The 21,215-nt window shown below is 46.8% G+C and overlaps 1 protein-coding gene and 1 long non-coding RNA gene across 2 annotated transcripts in view; both read right to left on the bottom strand.

Annotated features, from left to right (window-relative positions):
* LOC132540788 (uncharacterized) overlaps positions 1-21,215 on the bottom strand; it is a 496,709-nt gene that overhangs the window by 275,789 nt on the left and 199,705 nt on the right. The gene's annotated exons all lie outside the window — the stretch shown is intronic.
* The window catches only part of SHC3 (SHC adaptor protein 3), a 134,305-nt gene continuing 125,249 nt past the window's right edge, over positions 12,160-21,215 (bottom strand). The window contains exon 14 of the mRNA XM_060200541.1: positions 12,160-12,439. Within this exon, the coding sequence (XP_060056524.1) occupies positions 12,311-12,439 (129 nt within the window). The 3' untranslated portion in view covers positions 12,160-12,310. The remainder of the gene's footprint in view (positions 12,440-21,215) is intronic.

Genomic DNA, 21,215 nt, shown 5'->3' with positions numbered 1-21,215 from the left:
AGTTAACTTAAGACTTCTGCAAAGTTGCCATTTGCTTTACAGACACTTGACAGACAGGGCTGCACTTTGCTCTGGCTGGCTTTTTACTGACAACATCTCTTTCAGCTCATCTTGGATGAGGCTTGAAGGAGTCATGTTAAATGAGGTAAGCAAAAATGAGAAGGCTGGATGATTTCACTCAGAGGTGAAACTTAAGAAATAAGAACAGAAAGGGAAAACACAAACCAAAACTTGGGACTGGGTTTGGTGGATTACATCAAAGCAAAGGACTTTGGAGAGGGTATTATGTCTGTTTTAAGACGTTCCTTGGGGCCTAGGGGGCAGGGGACATGTACACATGTATCCATAAGTTAAGGGCAACCATATACCTCAAAATAAAAGTGCTCACTAGTGTGCTGTGATTAGATTTAACAGGGTCAGCGAGCAAGTAGAAAGACCTAAAGAAGATACCATAAAGTGTCTAGTCAAATATTTGCTACTTAGGCCTAGACACCCTCCTCTCCTGCCCCTACTTCATTTCCCTCAATCACTTTACTCAATTAATCTCACAAAAGAAAGGAAATAACATCTATCTCCAAATCTCTTCTGACAGCAACAGCATTAATGTCACCCTCTTGGTAATCTTTAGGAGAAACACTGTATACAATTGGCCAAGAGATATACTGGCCAAAGTATATATATTCAACTAAGACAACCTCTATTGTAATTATTAAACTAGTCAAATGCAGAAAAACTTAAGGTTAACTAGATCCCACTTAAACCCTAGGTCTATTTTCTCCCTAGCTTGAGGCCAGACCCCATAAACCAATACTGGTTTAGATATAGCAAATGACAGACACTCAACAGTTTAACAACTGGGAGAAAGTCTAAGCTCATCATATAAAGGAAGGACTACAAAGGGGCCTGGTGGTGGTGCACCTGGTTGAGCGCACATGTTACAATGCCCAAGGACCCAGGTTTGAATCCCCAGTCCCCACCTGCAGGGGGAAAGCTTCACAAGTGGTGAAGCAGTGCTGCAGGTGTCCCTCTGTCTCTCTTCCTCTCTACCCCCCTTCCCTCTTGATTTCTGGCTGTCTCTATCCAATAAATAAATAAAGATTATATATATAAATATTTATTTATTTTTTTTATTTATATATTTTAAAAAGGACTACAAAAGCTGGATAAGGGCAAGAGACTGGCTCACTTAATGATGACCTCTTTGGTCAATACTAGGCCACCCCATCATCTGGGGCTCTAGTCAGAGAATCCTACGATTCCCACATAGATATGATGGGCTTTGACATCTAATAGATCCTTCTCTCCACCATTACCAGTCACTTCCATCAGGAACATCATCATAAGCTCTCTTGAGGGGCTTTCCAGGAGTTTGCCCTCAATTTAAACTAGCAATGGTAAGTACTGCCCCACTCTCTGAAGGGAGGCTGGGTCAGCCTACTCTGCCACTCGAGGAAGACTGGTTCTGAAATGAATGCAGTCTAGAATGTTCCCAGCTGTGGCCATGAACTTCAAGCTCAGGCTGACAGGGACTCAGAGGTTACATAGGCTCATGTGCTAAATATGAATTGGGGCCCTGGGTCAGATCAATGGGATTAACAGTTAATGGTATTTATATATTTCCCTCAGATTTGGGAACTACTCTTTGCCCTAATCCAGCTTTCTAGCCCTGTTCTCAACTCTGACACCATTTTCCCAGGCAATATTTCTAGTCCACCTGCATGTTAGCTATCAAGCTCAGGAAAAAATTACTAAAGTTATGGGCCCCTTGGAACATACCTAAAATAGACTTCCTAGCTTCTTCCCACAAGAAGATCTCTAATTTCATCTGCTCTATTTCTACATTTGGAATAGAGCATATAGGTTCCAAAATAGTACATCTGGGTTCCTGTTAATTAAACAGTTTTGTCCTGCTTTTTATCTTACTGCCTTCTATCCACCAAGCTACAGATGTTACTGTGATTCCATCCTGACCTCTCTGGGCAGATGTCCTCTCCAATGTGTCCCAGAACCCCACCTCTCCAGAGCCCTACTCCACTAGGGAAAGACAGAAAACAGGCTGGGGGTATGAATCCACCTGCCAATATCCATGTCCAGCAGAGAAGCAATTATAGAAGCCAGACCTCCCACCTTCTCCACCCCATAGAGATCTTTGGCCCGTACTCCCAGAGAGATAAAGAATAGGGAAGCTTCTAATGGAAGAGATGGCATACAGAACTCTGGTGGTGGGAACTGTATGGAATTATACCCCTATTATTTTACAATCTTGTAAATCATTATTAAATCACTAATACATTTTTTTAAGTTCCCTGAGGTTTCAAACTCCCTTTTCTCCTTTATGAGGTAAAACAAAATCCACTACCCAAATGAAAAGACTTTTAGTATATTCTTTATTGCCAAGAAGACTCACACAGACAGTCATCAAAACAGGAACTACTGAGAAACAGTGTTTCTGTCCAGCCTTGACCTTATTTTGTACTAGTAAAGAGCCTTTTACAGAAATGTAACAAGGTGTACTTGATAGAAAATATCTAATTGAATTACCAGGTCCATGCCTTTAAATTGTATCTTAGGTGCAAAACCTTAACATCCAAATGTTTTTTTGGTAGCTAAGTCAAGAATCAGAGGGTTTGGTATGTAATCAGAAATGCACAGACCAATATTCTGAAAATGAAGGCACATGTTCCCACAGCCAATGGTAGGAAGTGCAGCATTGCCTGAATGGCTGTGATACCTTCTGCTCAAGGCCACAGTGATAATGCTTGGGGCACCGTGTGGCACCTCCACTTTGCTCCGCCAGGAGCACAGTAGACAACATCACACATGTTGCCAAGAGCTCAAAACTGGAATCACAACTATTTCCTTAAGTGAAATGGATTTATTAAAGAATGGATTTTAAGCCAATTCCCTCACCCCTTATTTGTCAAGACTCTATATTTCAGGGCAAATAGCTTAAGTGTTATCATTTTTCATAAACAGAAATTTTGAAACTTGAAATTGGTTTTACATTTCTACTCCTCAGGGATGTCCAAAGGCGAGTTCTGTTTCAATACAAAGTAGTGGTAAATTGGCAGTAAACCAAGACAGGGACCACTACAGTAGTTCTTTTTGCTTTACAAAAGTTAATGGACAACAAAACACAACATTTTCAATAGTATTTGCCAATATGTATATTTGGCCATCCAACTGCTTTTTAATAATTAATAAGTATCTTATTATCACACATTAAATTTACATGGCACTCTCTCCTAATCCTTGCATTTAAACATCAAATATTTAATTCTGAATACAAAGACCATAAACTTTATAATTTTTTTATTCTGGAATAAGTCATATTCAAAAGTCAAGTGAACAGAGAACATTCTACTTGCAGCTGACACACAGTTGTTACAGAAGAAAGTAATTCAGGGATCAAGGAAGGATTTGCTGGTTAATTTCTGCATTGTTGCCACCTGACTCAGTGGCTAGGATCTCTGGCTTTGATGAAACTCTCCCAGATAAGTGAGAGTGAATTGAGCTCAAATGCTAAGGACCACAGAGCATCCTCCTGTCTGCAAGCTTTTAGACCTACAGCATCCCAAAAAGAAACAACAAAATGGAAACAAACTTATTTGAGCTTTCATTCCCAGTACTTTCCTTCTTGAAAACAGCCCTTCCAGCTCTCAGGGAGATTACTAAAATATGTTTATCGAGGAAAACAGGAGGGCGAGTAGCCTCACCTTGACTGGTAGCAGCCACTCCTAACACTAAGTGACCCTGCCTTGTTCCTATGGCCACGTACCCTCAACACATGCAAACATAGACCCCAAGAAGGGGGGGCTCCAACACCGCCCTCTTATCCTCCATCCACCTCTCTGTTATCTTTGTGTGAGCTTGTGTTCAGATGGAACCAAGAGCAAGCTAGCTAGAAGGTCACCAAACAGGGTCATGTATGCAGCAGCTGACCTGGGAAGACAAAGTTCACCCTGCCAGTCGACATACTGTGGTGGGGACCCCCCTACCATGCCAGCCACTCTTGTGCCTCCTTCCTGGCCTCCCACAGCTGTGAGCTGCCAGTGGAGCTGCCAGTAATAGAACCTGGATTTGCGTTATCCAACCCCTGCATTTTCCCCTTTCCCTCGTTTGTCTCCTGTCTAGGTCTGTGGCTCTCTTGTCCTGTCCCTGCTGAGTACTGGGGTCCCATATCCTGAAGCATCCCAGACAGTCTCCTGCCTGTCTGTGAATTTGGGTTTGTCAATCCCAAAACACTAGGAAGATTTCTAACTCTCTAGCTGTCCTTGCTAGTTAAGCCAAAATCCAAAATCCTGCTAATCACGGGAAGCAGACTGTGTTTCTTTCACAGAAATCCTGGGAAAAACCATCTGGACCCCTGCACACTCTGACATTGCCCACTAGACAGCACGACTACAGTGGCACACTCCCCAAAACCCATGATATGACGTGACATGATCTGAAGAACCTAATTCACAGACTCCAAGGACAGAACTTTCTCACTGCCTGTCTGCCCTTCCTGCTTCTGCTTTGCCTGTCACGTTTTGGCGGTTCCAGTTCACTCTCTACAGAAAAGCTGAATTCCAGTGGCTGACCTTCCCCATGGAGACAGATGTGTAGCATTTCATCCCCTGGCATTTCTTCCCCTAGTTGCCTACTTTGGACTGAGACTTCTATCGGACTTGCTGGTATACCCTTTGGACACTTTACACAATTTTACAGCAGCTTCCTTCCCTTAACGCTGATGGTTTTTCAAAGACTGACCCAGAGTAGTTCATGGACTTTGCAGACTGTTGCCTTGAGGACTATACAATGCCAAATAGCCCCTCTGCTTGGCAGGCCACATTCTCCCACCTGCAGGTCCTGTCCCCAGAGGTAGGAGATGCCCCCACATGCAGGAGACGCCCCCTTGCCCAACAGCCTTCCCTTGGCATCACACTGGCTCTTACTGCTCCCCTACTTGTCCCTTCCTGTTTTGTTATATCAATCAGGTTTATGCCCAAAAGGTTTCTGCTCACCCCTACACTACTATTCCTCTGTCACAGATGGAGTCTTTTACAGACATTGACCCACCTTAATGCAATGACTAGATAGAAAGATAGGGAAAGATGTAGAAATATTGAGGAGATGGTGGAGCCTGGCAGAGCTTAACCTATGAGATGAGTCCCTCTAGGTAAGTCTCTCTCTCTACAGAGGGGTTGAGCACAGGGGGGACACATAATCTCACAAGGTTGGCATCCATGTAAGTCTTCCCTCCCCCACAAAAACATCCTACGTCTTCCCACCTGAGCATGGCATTTCTTAAAAACATTTAAGCCTGCTCCACTCTAAATTTCCTATACTGTGGCCATTAGATATAAGGAAAGGGGGAGGTGCTGGGAAATTGTGCAGATGCAGTCACATCTGCCATGTTGTCCCCTCAGGCTATTGCCAGTTCCCGTGAGAGTTGGGACACTCTCGGAGTGCCTTTCCCAACCAATCCTGTCCTGGCTCGTCACTCCCGGTTTTTGCCCTATAAAGCCCTTCTTCTTCCGCCCCTTGTACTCTTGCCCACTTTTCACTTCAGTGATTAGACGCAGGGAAGGGTGCAGTGCAAGGTGGCCATTTTGGCTAGCTCTACGTGGCCCGAACTGCTGCACTCTCACCCAACTCTGAGGTGCCCACGCAAATAAAGAATTGTGTTCCCTCTCCACTCCAGATCTCCTCTCTCTCTCCTCCAAGTCGCAGCCCAACAGAAAACTGCAGACATATTCCACAGTCAACTTTCATGGACACACATGCAGGCAGAAGCACATCTGTATCCTCAGTGCAGCGGCATGTGTGTGTATGTGTATGTGTGTATACGCATGCACACACACACGCACACACACGCACACACACACACACACATTCTCAAGTCCTGGTATAAAGTTGCAATTTTCTGGCTGATAAAAATGTGGCAGTTAAGGGGCGTCCAGCAGTGGCGCAATGGGTTAAGCGCATGTGGCGCAAAGCGCAGGGACCGGCGTAAAGATCCCAGTTCGAGCCCCCGGCTCCCCACCTGCAGGGGAGTCGCTTCACAGGCAGTGAAGCAGGTCTGCAGGTGTCTAACTTTCTCTCCCCCTCTCTGTCTTCCCCTCCTCTCTCCATTTCTCTCTGTCCTATCCAACAACGAACAACATCAACAATGGCAATAATAATAACCACAACGAGGCTGCAACAAAAAAAGGGGGGAAAATGGCCTCCAGGAGCGGTGGATTCATGGTGCAGGCACCAAAAAAAAAAACAAAAAAACCCAGCAATAACCCTGGAGGGGGAAAAAAAAATGTGCCAGTTTTAAAATTGTGCATTTGTTTCTTGCAAACTTATAAATATGTATAAATCCCATTATAAATAAACTGTGGCTGGCAGATGGTATCTTATCTGCCAGCAACAATTGCAAAGAAGTCACAAATGCCTATTAATTCCCCCATTTGAAGCCCACAGCATGGACCCTGGGACCTATAACATGAAGTGACACGAAAACATAACCATAAGCTAAAAGAGGAAAGCCATCAGCAAGAGGCAGGCAGGGCCGGACATACCTGATGGTGGTTTCCAACATTCCCTTCTAGAATCACCAGTGAGTTATTAGAAAGCAAATTTTCAGGCCCCACCTGAACCTACTGAATCAGGGAGACTGGGGAGGACCAGGCAGTTCTGATGCCTGCCGCATATTCTGTGTCTTATTTGCTGCTTGAGGACCCCTGGCTGAAGGAAGGTGGCCTTTCTCCAGTGATGAATGAGCTGGGGAGATGAATACCCAGCCTCTTCCCACTCAGAGGATTAGTGCTGACTCACCTCCCTCCTCCCCTTCAAAGGGTCTCCAAGGCACCTTTCCACATGCTGATGGCTTGTCCTTCTGCACCTTCCTCTTCAGCTTCCCCATCCTACCCCCACCCCTGGGGGCATCACCCAAAGGAATATCATGCACCAGGACCCTCCCTCACAGTTATCTTTAAGGAGGACCCCACACTAAAAGAGAAATACAAACACTTCATCCTCTGTCATATGAATGACTTGTGACATGAATGTCTCCATGCTTTCAGGTCTGCAAAAACACATAAATGTAAAACTTGTGGTGAGAGGAATTTAGCCACTGTTCGGTGGAGAAGAGCTTTGTGTCCAGATAAATTCTGCACTAGGTCCTAGGTACAGCCGCTGCCACCTGCCACAAGCCACCTGCCACCAGCTTCCTCACAGAAAGAAAGACTCTCTTAGCTGCTCTGTCCCCCTGATTCCACCTGGCTTGTGTCATCGAGAGAGAGAATTTCAAGTTAGAAACATGTTCTAATGAAGTGGTCTTTCCATTTTTTTTTTTCCCTGGGCCAGATTGAAAAGTTTTGAACTATTTTGAACCCTAAATTCTAGGCTTGTCTGCATACTTCAGTTTATGGCATCTGCACTCTCGTTTATTCTCTCTCTCTCTTTCTCCCTCTATGCTTCTCTCTAGTGTCCAGTAGAACTGCCTCTGCTCACAACAAGAGGTAACCTGCACATGTCTGGGGAGAGTGCCTCAAACAGCACCTTGTATGACCCACTGAAATGGATCACACAGTGAAAGAAAGAACTGTACACACGTGTGCGAGTGAAGCATCCCATGAAACAGCCACCCCTCATACAAACACGGCGCTGCCCAGCACAGCCCAGGATGCAGGAGGCAAATCAGCTCAGAGATACCCAGCAGTGGGCTGAAGTCCTTGGCTCTGAGCTGCCGAGCAGTGGCTGGGTGGAGACTCCACTGCTGGCAGGCCCGGGTCTAGGGGGGCTGTGAGCTGTGGACTTATGGGAATGGCCTTCCTCTTGGAAACTGGCTCAGGGAAATAACAACTGGGGTGTTCTTTCTGAAGGAGCCATGAAGCACCTGGTGCTGTCTAAAAGGAAAGCTCCGTTTAAGCCTCTGGCACATGTTCAGGACAGAGCCAGGAGACAGGCGATAGTGTCCCAAGCACTGGGGTCTCTGGGAACTGTGCAAAATGACGCTTGATGCATTCCTCTTCCCCTGAGTGGAGCTTGACTTAGAAGTCAGACTTTTCCTCTGCATGAGGACGTCGTTTTGTCTTCCTTGGCAAAGATGAGTGGTGCCACTCCCCTACCTAGCTCCAGGAGACATGAGGACACCTCAAGTGTCTTGGTGGGCCCCTGCCCACCTACCCTGACAACCAGATGGCCTTCCACAAAACCGTTGCTCAAATGAGATAATGTGTTCTTTAACCTCTCAGATATAAAAAGCCCCAAAGTGGTCACTTAAGAATAGAATTTGGGAAGCCGTTTGCACGCACTGCCCGTTTGACAGGTTGTCCTCTGAGCTATGCAGGGGACCCGCTGGTGCTTGAGCATAAAGTCTGGCTCAGACCAATGATGACCAGCCCCATAGGGGACACAGACTCTCAGCAGGATGAGAATGTTACTGGAAGCCCATCTAATTCAAACAGGATGGCGCAGGTGAGAGGAGGACAAAGGGGGCTCCAGGGCCAGCCTGCAAAAGGGCCACTGTACGACTGAGCTTGTGCCCCAGTAGACTCAGAGGTCTGAGTGGAGTGGCACGTGGCCTGTGAGAGGGGTACTAGGCCTCAGGTGCTCCAGGGTCCCAGGGGGGAGGGGGCTCCTGCACTAGGCCTTCCCCTGAGAGCCAGAGGCCCTGAAGAGCAGCTGAAGTGTTGCTTCCCGGCACTGGCGACTGGCACTTGTACAGGCCAGCATGCCTTCCAGCATTCCAGGCTGGGGTGCTGTCCCAGGAGGCTGCTGCTTGAGCAGGGCTGCTGTGCTGCTGGCATCTGCTGCTGGGCAGGCAAGGATACTCCCCAGTAAGGGCGCTGCCCAGGCAGGAGTTTGGGCTGGGCCAGGATGCTGCAGAAGCAGAGTGTGACCCAGGCAGGGGCAGCTGAGGCAGACAGGAAGTCCTATAGTGTCTGTGTCCAAATCCACAGCCTTGGGGGGCCAGGCAGTGGCACACCTGGTTAAGTGCACAGAGTACTTAACAAGGATACAGGTTTGAGCCTCTGGCTCCTCACCTGTAAGGAGGACACTTCACAAGGGTGAAGCAGGCCTGCAGGTATCTGTTTCTCTCTCTCTCCCCCTCTCTACCCCTCCTCTATCAATTTTTCTAATAAAATGGGGGAAAAATGGCCATCAGGAGCTATGGATTTATAGTGCAGGTACTGAGCCCCAGGCCAAAAAAAAAAAAAAAAATTCACAGCCTCAAGAAAAAGTTGAAGAGAACAGCCCCAGGCCTGCTAGCTGTGGGGCCTTGGACGGGTGGACTCTATCTGGGCATCAGTTTCCCCATTGATTAGAGCAGCTCACAGTCATGCCCATTATGGGGCCCTTGAAGAGAGAGGGGATGACTGCGTGGGCTCTGGCTCAGCTTAAAAACAGGAGAAGGGAGTCGGGCGGTAGCGCACGCAGCTGGTTAAGCGCACATGACGCAAAGCGCAAGGGCCGGCGTAAGGATCCTGGTTTGAGCCCCCAGCTCCCCACCTGCAGGGGTTTGCTGCACAAGCCGTGAAACAGGTCTGCAGATGTCTATCTTTCTCTCCTCCTTTCTGTCTTCCCCTCCTCTCTCAATTTCTCTCTGTCCTATCCAACAACAACAACAACAATAACAATAACAGCTACTACAAGGACAACAAAATGGGAAAAATGGTTTCCAGGAGCAGTGACTTCATAGTGCATAACCCTGGAGGCAAAAAAAAAAAAAAAAAAAAACAGGAGAGAAACAGGAGTTCAGTCACTGCTACCCATCCTTGCTCAGATCTGGCCCCAGGAGGGAGTGCCAGCCAGCTTATACCTCTGGTGTCCTGAGCAGTTTTGTAATCTGAGCTTTACAACACATATTTTGAGTTACCAGTCACACAATGGTTTGTCCTCTCCATATTTTTCAGTCTTCTAAACTGATTCTCAGGCTTCACAATGCTAACCAGCGTTGGGCTGGGCATCCGCATTAGAGCAGAGGGTAATACACTCACTTCCTCCTCCGTGACTGCTCTCGACATTGGCATCTGGTCCTACACTGCCGGCCTGAAAGACCGCCAAAAGAAAAGTCATTTTCTCCACAGCACATGTGTGTGCACGACACAGAGGAAAGACTCCCCTGTCCCTGCAGAGGTCTAAAGTCAGACATCCACACATGCCAACTAGTTTTAGGTTTCTGAGAGACCTGTGGTCACTTCTACCCCACCGAGTCTACTTCTCTCAGGGTAGGAGACCTCTTCTGCCAGCACCCCCCCCCCCACCTCTGCTTCTGGATGGCTGAGGTTCCATAACACACCCAAAACTAGAAGCACAGAAAGAAGGGGCGGGACTTGTGTCAGACTCTCCGAAGAGTCCTAGTGCACAACACAGCATTTGGGGGACCTGGAGCCTGCGGTGTGGGATTTGCTGGCTCCTCAGGAGGCCAATCAATAAATGAAAAAAAAAAAAAAGAAAAAAAAAAAGCTCTGAGGAAATCAGCAGAGGGAGCTGACTCACCAGACCCATCAGCTCCGCCTCATTCCCCGCCCCCCCCCACCCTGTCTCCACCCTCTACAGACACACATAGGAAAGAGTTGCCCACATTTAGCATTCCAAGTTTGCAGAATTGCTAGTCCTCATCAGGATTTTTGAGACCTGTTTATAATGTGACAGTCTTGAAGGGTAGCTTTGTGACTTTCCCACTCTTAACTGTGTGCAGAGTAATGCTGCAGCACTGAGCCAGGGGCAGGAGGTGCCGGGCTGGGGGGGAGGGTTTTGCACACTCTGGGATCTCACTAGGATGCAGCACAGGTAAGGTGGTGGGAGGAATCGAACAAATGACAGACTTTCTGTCTCTTAAAAGGCAGTGTCTGGGGCCAGGCAGTGGTGCACCTGGTTGAGCGCACACCTTACAGGGCACAAGGACTCAGGTTCAAGCCCCTGGTCCCCACCTGCAGGGGGAAAGCTTCACAAATGGTGAAGCAGGGATACAGGTGTCTCTGTCTGTCTGTCTGTCTGTCTCCCTCTCTACTTCCCCCCCCTCAATTTCTCTGTCTCTAATGGATCATAAATAAATAATTTTTTTTTAATTTAAAAATGGCCGATCACATGCTACTACTCTCAGCACTGACGCTCTTCACAAATTGCAGATATTGGTAGTTGATGTCCTAACACCAGGTAATGCAACAAGAACTGACAAGGTTTTACCTCAAAGACTGAACCAAGATAAAACCACTGTGAGGGCGTACTGCCCCCTGCCTTAGAGACAACCAGCCACTTAACCTACAGTCAGCTCAGAAGAACCTCAAATTGATTCCCCCACCCCCTGTACCTGTTTCCTGACTTTAGGCAAAGTAGTTCTTTCCTCTGTGACTGAATGGATGTCCTCAGAAGTGAAGGCTGAGAACATGTTTGCACCATCACAGCACATTCCTACACATGCAATTCTCTACTGGGCCCACGGGAAGCAACTTCAGCTGCTGTGATGAGCTCCTTCACTACAAACATACAGGAACACGACTGCCCACCTCCCATCCCTACAGACAGAACCCTGTCTTTATTCAGACAAAAACAATGGAAGTATCCACCAGCCAAGGCTTTGCCCAGTGAGGCTTATTCTATACCATTCTGCGGGCAGTAAACAAAAGTCCTCAAGACTCCCTTAGACAACCAAGGTCATGGGGAATAGTAGATCCTGAAAGTAATGGAGTGACACAAATCTTCACTGCAGCTGCACAAGCCACCTGGCGTTAGGAACCTGTAGATACACATATGACCGAGCAGCTTGGGAGGCAGAGAAATGGGAGCCAGAGTCCCAGGGAGAAGACGACACCAGCCCAGCCACTCACTTGAGTGCAGAAAGCAACATTCTGGGGGCACTGCCATATCTATTCCAGCTGTTTGTGCTCTGATTGCCAATAGCCTGCCTCCACTCCCAGGGGTGTGCTTACTTGGTAACATCATGGGTAACATCTTCCCAGGGGAATTTCCCAGTGGAATGGGTCCCTTGATTTACATTTCTGCACGGACAACAAAAATGTGTTTTGTTTTTGTTTTGTTCTCTTTCGTTAAAAACACACAGCACAGAACGCCAGTCTTACATCTTTCTCAGTCTTAAAAAATATAAATATAATGGGATACTCTGTACAGGATGTATAGGGTATGTACACCTCTGCTATGCTCACAAGAAATCAGATCGAGTTTATGAAACTTCCGTTTTACACAAGTTGTACCCTGGACTTTGGAGCAGGGCTCCAACCTGTGGGCTGTTGCCCCGCTTCCTGGGCTTCTCTCTCCATCTACTGGAAGACCCGAGTCCTGCCCGTGGCTGCCATGTGAAAATGGGGTGCTGTCAGGTGCTCCTCTCCACCGGCTGCTGGAGGCAGAGCTCGCTCCCAGCAGACACGATGGGCAGGCTGTTCTCCAGGTGGTGTCTGATCAGGTGGCTGATGCTGTCGAAAACCCTGTCCTTTGTCCGGATCTGTGAAGGGCGAGGAAGGAGATTTAGACAAGCCATAGGCAGGAAAGAAAGAGAAGATCCCCAGACTGGAGTCAGGTGACTTTTTTTTTTTAATTATTATTAGTGGTTTAATATCAATTTGCAAAATTACAAGCTAACAGGGGTACAACTCCACACCGTTCCCACCACCAGAGTTCTGGATCCCCAGTCCCTCCACTGGAAGCTACAGTAGTTCTTCCAAGGTTGCGGATATGGTAACTTTATTTCTACAATCATCTGCCAATATTTGTATGTATTTGGCCTTTTTTTTTTTTTCCAAGGGCCTATCTTCTCTTCCTTTCTAAGTCACACACACATCTATTATTACAAATGTCCCTCCCTTTTTCCTCCTCTCTTTCCAGTTCCTGATGGAATTGGAGTTCAGAGCCCTCTGATCGTATTCCCCTAACATTCCCCACTAGGAATATGAAGCAAAATTACTTTGGGGGTGCAAAAGGTGGGAGTCCTGGCTTTTGTAATTGCTTCTCTGTTGGACATGAGCGTTGGCAGTTCAATCCATACTCTGAGTCTGTTTCTATCTTTTCCAAGTGGGGTAGGTCATTCCTGACCATTTGAACTGGCCCAGGCTACAAGAAGCAGCTTCTCCAGGGATCTGAGAGTTTTGCTTGATGTTAGGAATGGTGTTTTCAAAGTCTTTAATCACAGTCACTGGCCAGTGAATTTGGTCAGTTCACCTGTCCAGCTGTGTAGGGTCCAATCTTTAGTAACTGGCACCCATAGTTCACCCCCTAGTCCTCCTCAGTCTGCTTTCCTGCTCACCTCCTGCCTTCTAAGGATCTAACCCAGAGCTGCCCATCTAGCTATCCTGCCTCCTCTACTGGGATCCCCAGGCTCTTCTCATCTGCAAGGCTCTGCCTGATCGTCTTCTGCTCAGGACACACTTTTCCTACCTGGGAACCCAGTTTCCCCAGCATATTGGTTCCTCCAGGTCATCCGCCTTCCTCCCGCTCTCCACAACAGCCCTCAGCATTCTGCTCTCCCCCACCCCCAGGAGTAGATGCCTTGGATTCCATCCCCAGTGACTTATTGTATTTTTATGTCTTATTGCCACCAGGGTTATCTGTGGGGCTCAGTTCCTGAACAATGAATCCATTGCTCCCAGAAGCCATTTTTCCTCAGCTCCCTGCTTTTTTTCCCCTTTTAATAGAAACAGAGAAATTGAGAGGGAAGGGAGAGAAAGAGAGAGAGAGAGAGAGACTTGAAGCACTGCTCCACACCTTCTGAAGCCCCACCACTTCAGGTGACATCACGACCATGGGCTTGCACGTAACTGTGTGTGTTTTACCAGGTGTGCCAAGTCTGGCCTCTCCAGTGGCTTGTATATTGGTAGAGAAGACCTACTGATAACTCGGATCACCACTGTGACTCCATCAGAGAAGTCACCGCTCAAGAAACCATACACACAAAACGTCCTAATTCCACCACTGGTGGAGGGAGGCCAGGACTGCTGCCACGGGGCAAACTGTCAGCCTCTGAAAAGCCCCAGGACCGGAAGCCACCCCACAGGTGTCACACAGAACACAAACCCATCCAAGCAGGACAGGACCATTCCACAAAGCTGACCTGGCACCTCTGTAAAAGATCCATGAGCACAAGCAACCTGGGAAGAGAAGCACAGGATGAAGTGAGTGGGGGTTACCCGTAACATCACTGGGTGCCAGGCCCCGCAGAGAAAACTGCTTCCCTCAATCCCTCGCGTGGCCAGCACAGCAACTGTGTGCCTCTGGCGCCCCCTTGTGTCTACCAGAGCACAGTGCAGAGAATCTCCTTTCCTTTTGGGGGGGGGGGGTTCTCCTCCCCAAATCAAAGAATCCTGCCAAAGGCCCCAAAATGTATGTGCCAGGATTGAGGAGGAGGGAACAGAGTATTTAAGGGGTCTGGACTTTCTCTGAAGAGACGACTCCCTGCCAGAGCAGGAGACTCTCCTCTTTGGCCAAGACACAGTGACAAGCTGACAGCTTGTCAAGATTACAAAGAGTACTAAGAGGTGACCACAGAGGCACCACTTTTCTTTCTTTCTTTCTTTCTTTCTTTCTTTCTTTCTTTCTTTCTTTCTTTCTTTCTTTCTTTCTTCCTTTCTTTCTTTCTTCTTTATTTCTTTCTTCCTTTCCTCCTTCCTTTCTTCCTTACTTCCTTCCTTTCTTTCAAATACATATATTCTTATTTTATTTTATTTTATTTTATTTTATTTTATTTTATTTTATTTTATTTTTTCCTCCAGGGTTATTGCTGGGCTCGGTGCCTGCACCATGAATCCACCGCTCCTGGAGGCCATTTTCCCCCTTTGGTTGCCCTTGTTGTTGTAGCCTCGTTGTGATTATTATCATTACCATTGTTGATGTTGTTCGTTGTTGGATAGGACAGAGAGAAATGGAGAGAGGAGGGGAAGACAGAGAGGGGGAGAGAAAGACAGATACCTGCTGACCTGCTTCACCGCTTGTGAAGCGACTCCCCTGCAGGTGGGGAGCCGGGGGCTCGAACCGGGATCCTCACGCCGGTCCCTGCGCTTTGCGCCACATGCGCTTAACCCACTGCGCCACCGCCCGACCCCCCTTATTTTATTTTTTATTACCTTTATTTTATTATCAATCAAGTGCACCACCTCCCGGCCCCATACATATTCTTTATATAGAGCAAACTAAGCACAATACCAGTGATTCAATCTAGGCCGGCCCCCCTTATTTTATTTTTTATTACCTTTATTTTATTATCAATCAAGTGCACCACCTCCCGGCCCCATACATATTCTTTATATAGAGCAAACTAAGCACAATACCAGTGATTCAATCTAGGCCGGCAGAGAACCTCCTTGGCTTTAATCTCTTGAATGCTCAAGCTTCCTGACATCCCCCCACCCCCACCCCCAGGGCTCACAGAAGGCTGGTCTGTGATGCCACAGGGATGGCAATGCAGCAAGTCACTCCTGCCCCACTGCTCACCTGGGCCTGGGCTTGGGCCTGGGCCTGGGCCTGGGCCTGGGCCACACAGCAGGCAATTCTCTGAACACCCATGACCTACTTATGGTCAGAATGACCTGAAGGGTTTTTCCAGGCAGGAGATGGCTTAAAGACAGTCATCCATCCCTGGCCTCATCTTTTGTAGAAAGCAAAAAAAGCAGGCCAGAGCTCAGGTGCCTACTGATCTGTAGAGCCTGTGTACTAGCATTGACAGTACTCTTAGTTGTGGAGACAAGCTCTGCGAGAAGGACTCAAGCCCCAGGCATTGAAAGAGCTGATTTTGCCAAGCAAGAATGCCTGGGAGCTGGGGTGGGGGTAGATAGCATAATGGTTATGCAAAGAGACTCTCCTGCCTGAGGCTCCAAAGTCCCAGGTTCAGTCTCCTCAGGGCAATAAACCAGAGCTTGAGCTGGTTGAAAAAAAAAAAAAAAAAAAAAAGCTTGGGAACCTAAGAAACAACTCAACATTGGAAAACCGGTCTGATGTTAGAATAAGTAAGAAATTCAAAGTGCATTCTGATTTTTTAAATCCATCCAAAAGACCACAGCAAGTCCATCCCACCACTGCCTCCAGAATACCAGAACAGTGTGAGGGTGACACAAAGCTTTCTTTTCTTTTAAGATTTTATTTATTTATTAATGAGAAAGACAGGAGGAGAGAGAAAGAACCAGACATCACTCTGGCACATGTGCTGCCGGGGATCGAACTCAGGACCTCCTGCTTGAGAGTCCAAAGCTTTATCACTGCACCACTCCCCGATACCACAAGCCTTCTTTTCTCAACTCTTACTCCATCCAAAGAACTGAGCAACTCGCCATCATCCCCAAGTTTGCCTAAGAATCATCAAAATATGTTTCTGACAATAGAAAAAGAAAGACAGAGAAATGACCATACTGGCCAAAAGGAAAAAAAAAAAATCACAGGAAATGTTCCAAGTAGAGTTTCTTAAAATGGTGCCAGAGAAGTGGGGACAGCTGTGGACACACTGGCTCCAGAAACCCTGGGGCAAGACCCACTCGCTCTGCTTCTGCTCTGTTTACAGAGATGAGGGAAGGCTCTTGGCTGTTCACTGAGTGAGGGGATTGCTAAACCACACCTGTGTTTCATTCCCTTACTTTTTTTGATTTTGCGATTGATTTAAATATTTGAATTGAATCCTCAATGCAGAATAGTGGAAAACGGAGATGAGTGAGCAGATGATGTTTTATATCATTAGCAGGTTCTGTTTTTTAGAGGAAAAGCATAAGCCATTGCAAGGCATGGCCTTCTCCCACCACTCCTCAGCCCTGCAAATGGAGTTGAGAAATAAACTAAAAAGGGGAGGAGGTCAGTCACCTGAGGATGCTGTGGCCTTGGCGTGCTGTGGAGGAGGTCAGCCTGGCATGGACAGGGAGGGAGGCTGGCAAAGCTGGAAGTCTAGAAGAGAAATGGAGGCCACTGGCTAGGAAGGCTGCCAGAGGACTCACAAGTGACCGAGTCCACAGACCCCTTCCTTCTAGTTTGTTTAGTACAAAAAATTCTTTGTATAAATTGTTATCTATGACCACCTGTAGCCAGTGGTTTTGTATTCTTTTTTTTTGCCTCCAGGGTTATTGCTGGGGCTCGGCGAATCCACTGCTCCTGGAAGCCTCCCCCCCCCTTTTTTTGTTGCCTTTGTTGTGGTGATTATTCTTGTTGTTGATGTCATTCATTGTTGGACAGGACAGAGAGAAATGGAGAGAGGAGGGGAAGACAGAGACGGGGAGAGAAAGATAAGACACCTGCAGACCTGCTTCACTGCCTATGAAGCGATTCCCCTGCAGGTCAGCATAAGGATCAAGGTTCAAGCCCAGGGCTCCCCACCTGCTGGTTTTGTGTTCTTTAGGTCAGCTCCTTGCAGTGCTTGCTAATCCTCCAGCAGAGACCCTGAGAGTCTCTTCCTCCTTTCCTTAGGGAAAGGACGGGGAGACTGTGAGCTCTGAAGCCCAGCCCAGGGATAGAGGAGACAGTTCTGCGTCAGGTAAAATATGGGAGAAGGCTGAGGGGGGGTGCGCTGCTGCCTGACGGCCACTGTTGGCAGTGAGCCCTTTTGCAAAAGCATAAATGCCTTGCTTCAACTCCTTATTTTTTGCCTTGACAAGTGATTTTAATTGGACATCATTTACAACACCTACAACCAATTTTTATCTCCAAGGAAGAGATTAGAGAAAATTTAAGCAAAGAAATTAAATAAGCTACCTGGGCTGGACTAAGGCTGTAGGAAGGAGAGTAATGGTGAACTGTGTGAGGTCCTGGGAGGTGGCCAGTCTGAGTCCAAAACCTTGTCCATCACTGCTCAGCTCACAGCACTCCATCCCACCAGGCAACTGCTTCCCCAGCCCCATATTCCCTCTATCTTCTTTTACCCTATCTGTCACACACACACACACATACATACACACACACACACACACACACACACACACACACACACACACACCCTAGTCTGTCTTCTGATATTAGTGGCTGGAAAGACATGTCTCTGATATCTGATTACTGTAAAAAATGGCGACTAATCCCTAGCACTGCAAAAACGGTATCATCTGTTTTCCATCTACACCATGCCTCAGCCTCGCGTGAGCTTAATGTGCAGCTTGGCGATACGAGAATCCGGCATGAAGCCCAGTCTATCTTGGCGTTACTCTCGATTGCACCCTGTCATTTCACGAACATCTCATAAAAACTGCAGCAAAGGTGGGCGCGAGGAATCACATCATTGCAAGACTGGCCAGCTCCTCATGGGGCGCGAGCGCTTCCACACTACGATCATCATCTCTGGCACTATGCTATTCCACTGCAGAATACTGTGCCCCAGTATGGTTCCGTAGCCCCCATGTCCACTTGGTCGATTCCAAATTATCCTCCATGAGGATCATTTCTGGAACCATCCGTTCCACCCCGGTTCCATGGCTGCCAGTTCTTAGCAACATCGCCCTGCCAGATATTCGTCGGGATGCGGCATCACCTAAGTTCATTTCCCACGTCTACGCTCGACCGGACCTGCCAATATACGCGGATATCTTCGCCCACCCTGTTCAACGCTCGACGTCTCGTCACCCAATCTGGTCCCCTACGCCTACACTGAACTTCTCTGTTCCAGACTCTTGGAAACAGAGTTGGCAGTCAGCTGAGGTAAAGAACAAACACCTCATCACAGACCCCTGCAAGCGTCAACCCGGCTTTGACCTAGCACGTTATGATTGGGCCCTCCTCAATCGCTATCGAACAGGCCATGGCCGGTGCGCCGCTATGTTCCATCGCTGGGGAGCCAGAGACGACCCGAACTGCCCCTGCGGCTCCAGACAGACTATGACCCACATAGTCAACGACTGCCACCTCTCCAGATTCAAAGGAGGTCTCGAAACTTTACATCAGGCTCAACCTGACGCTGTTGACTGGCTACGGAAGAAGGGCAAACGCTAGAAGAAGAAGAAGTGGCTGGAAAGCCCGTATGTAGCAAAGAGAGGAGGTATCCTAAATGTCTATCAGCATATGACTGGAAAAAGAAATTATCAGTCAGACAGTCAATGTAATACTCTGCAATATATATATAAAAAGATGTGTCCTGGGGTGTGGGTGGTGGCGCACCTGGTTGAGTGCACATGTTACAATGCACAAGGACCTGGGTTTGAGCTCCCAGTGTCCCCCTGCAGAAAGCAAGTTTTGGAATTGGTGGAGCAGGGCTGCAGGTGTCTTTCTGTTTCTCTCCCTCTTTCTCTCCCCCTTCCCTCTAGATTTCTGACTGTCTCTAATCAATCAATCAATAAATATAATAATAATAATAATAATAATAATAATAATAATAAAAGAAATGTGCCCTCCAGGACAAGATGAATGGAACTTGAAGTGATGATGCTTAGTGAAGTAAGGAAGTAAAAGACAGCTACTTGTTGTCTTGCTCATATGGTCTTGCTCATATGTGGAATAAAGGGAATTGAAACACATGAACTTGAATTATTTTTTTTTAAAAAAAGGTAGCAAAGTTGTCACTAAGACTTTATGCGAACTATGGCGGTTATCACTGAGGGGAGTTCGGGATATAGCACTTTGGTGGTAGGTGTGTTGTGGAACTATAGGCCTGTAATTGTATACTATTGTAAGTCATTATTAACTTACTAATCAAAATTGTTAGCAGAAATCAATAAAATGTTTTAAAAAAATAACACTTCAGTTCTATTGTAGAAGTTGGTAAGTTGATTCTAAAACTCATATGGAATTTTGAGGGGCCCTGAAAATCCAAACCGATTCTCTAAAAGAACAAAGTCTCACACCACAATGTGTTAGGACCTGGGTTCAAGTCCCTAACACATAACCCCCCCCCCAAGAAGGAAACTTCATAAGTAGTGAAGCAGTGTTACAGGTCTATCTATCTACCTCCCCCACCCCTCTCAAATTCTCTCTATATCTATCAAAAATAAATAAAATATATGAAAATTTTTTTTTCAATTTTTATTATCTTTATTTATTTGATAGAGAAAGCCAGACATTGAGAGAAGAGGAGGAAATAGAGAGGAAGAGAGACAGAGAGATGTCTGCAGTCCCGCGTCACCACTCCTGAAACATTCCTTCTGCAGGTGGGGACTGAGAGCTTAAACCAAAAAAACATTTAAAGAAAGAACAAAATCCCTGTCTTTTCTGGAGGACCTTCTTAATTGACAAGAGGGCACAGAACGCTCAATGGAGAAAATAGAATCTCTTCAAAAAATGGTGCTGGGAAATTTGGGTTAAAGAGAGGGCTCACGCTTTCTGCCCTGAAATCTTTCTTTCTTCCTCTTTCTTCCTCTTTCTTTCTTTCTTTCTTTCTCTTTCTTTCTTTCTTTCTTTCTTTCTTTCTTTCAATCTTTATTTATTAGATAGAGATGGTCAGAAATGGAGAGGGAAGAGGGTTACAGAGAGGGAGAGAGAGACAGAGAGACACCTGCAGCCCTGCTTCACCACTTGTGAAGCTTTCCCCCTGTGAGTGGGGACTGGGGGCTTGAACTTGGGTCCTTGCACATTGTAACATGTGCGCTCAACCAGGTGTGCCACCACCTGGCCCCGCCCTAAAAAATTTCTATACAGAAATGACAGTCAAGCACTATAGTAGGCAGAAGGGCAGACTCAGAGACACACAGGATAGAATGAAGAGGAAATATACCAGTGCACATATGGTCAGTTGCTCTTGAACAATGCAAGGCCATTTGATATGGGAAAGAATGATCGGATAACAAGTGACGCTGTGAGAATCAGAGATCCACAAGTGAAATGTGGACGCTGAATAATCATCTCACTGCACAGATACGCACTAATTCAACATAGAGTACCAGGGACTCAGCGCATGGTGGTGGAAGAAGACTTCAGTTGGTGATGGAGGTTGTATGTACACCTATTACATGAAGAAACTGTCCTTGTGGTTAAGCGCACACATTACAGTGCTCAAGGAGCTGGGTTCAAGCCCCCAGTCACCACCTGCAGGGGAAAAGCTTCACGAGGGGTGAAACAGGGCTGCAGGTGTCTCTCTGTTTCTTTCCCTCTCTATCTCCCCCAATGCCTTCTCAATTTCTCTCTGCCTCTATAATATAATAATAATAAAAATTAAAAAACTGTACTTGTGTTACAACTGTCTTTGTAAATCAACAATGTAATCTGCAAAAGAAAACATTAATTCATGTGAATCATAGAACAAAATGTAAGAATCAAAGCAGTAAAAGTCTTGGGTGATGTATAGTGGTAAATGTAAATGGCATTAGACTTGGCAAATAAATTTTAGATATGACACTGAA

Source organism: Erinaceus europaeus, chromosome 10 (assembly GCF_950295315.1).
Source record: "Erinaceus europaeus chromosome 10, mEriEur2.1, whole genome shotgun sequence".
Taxonomy (NCBI): domain Eukaryota; kingdom Metazoa; phylum Chordata; class Mammalia; order Eulipotyphla; family Erinaceidae; genus Erinaceus; species Erinaceus europaeus.
The sequence above is the reverse complement of the archived record's forward strand: the minus strand, read 5'-3'. Positions and strand labels throughout refer to the sequence as shown.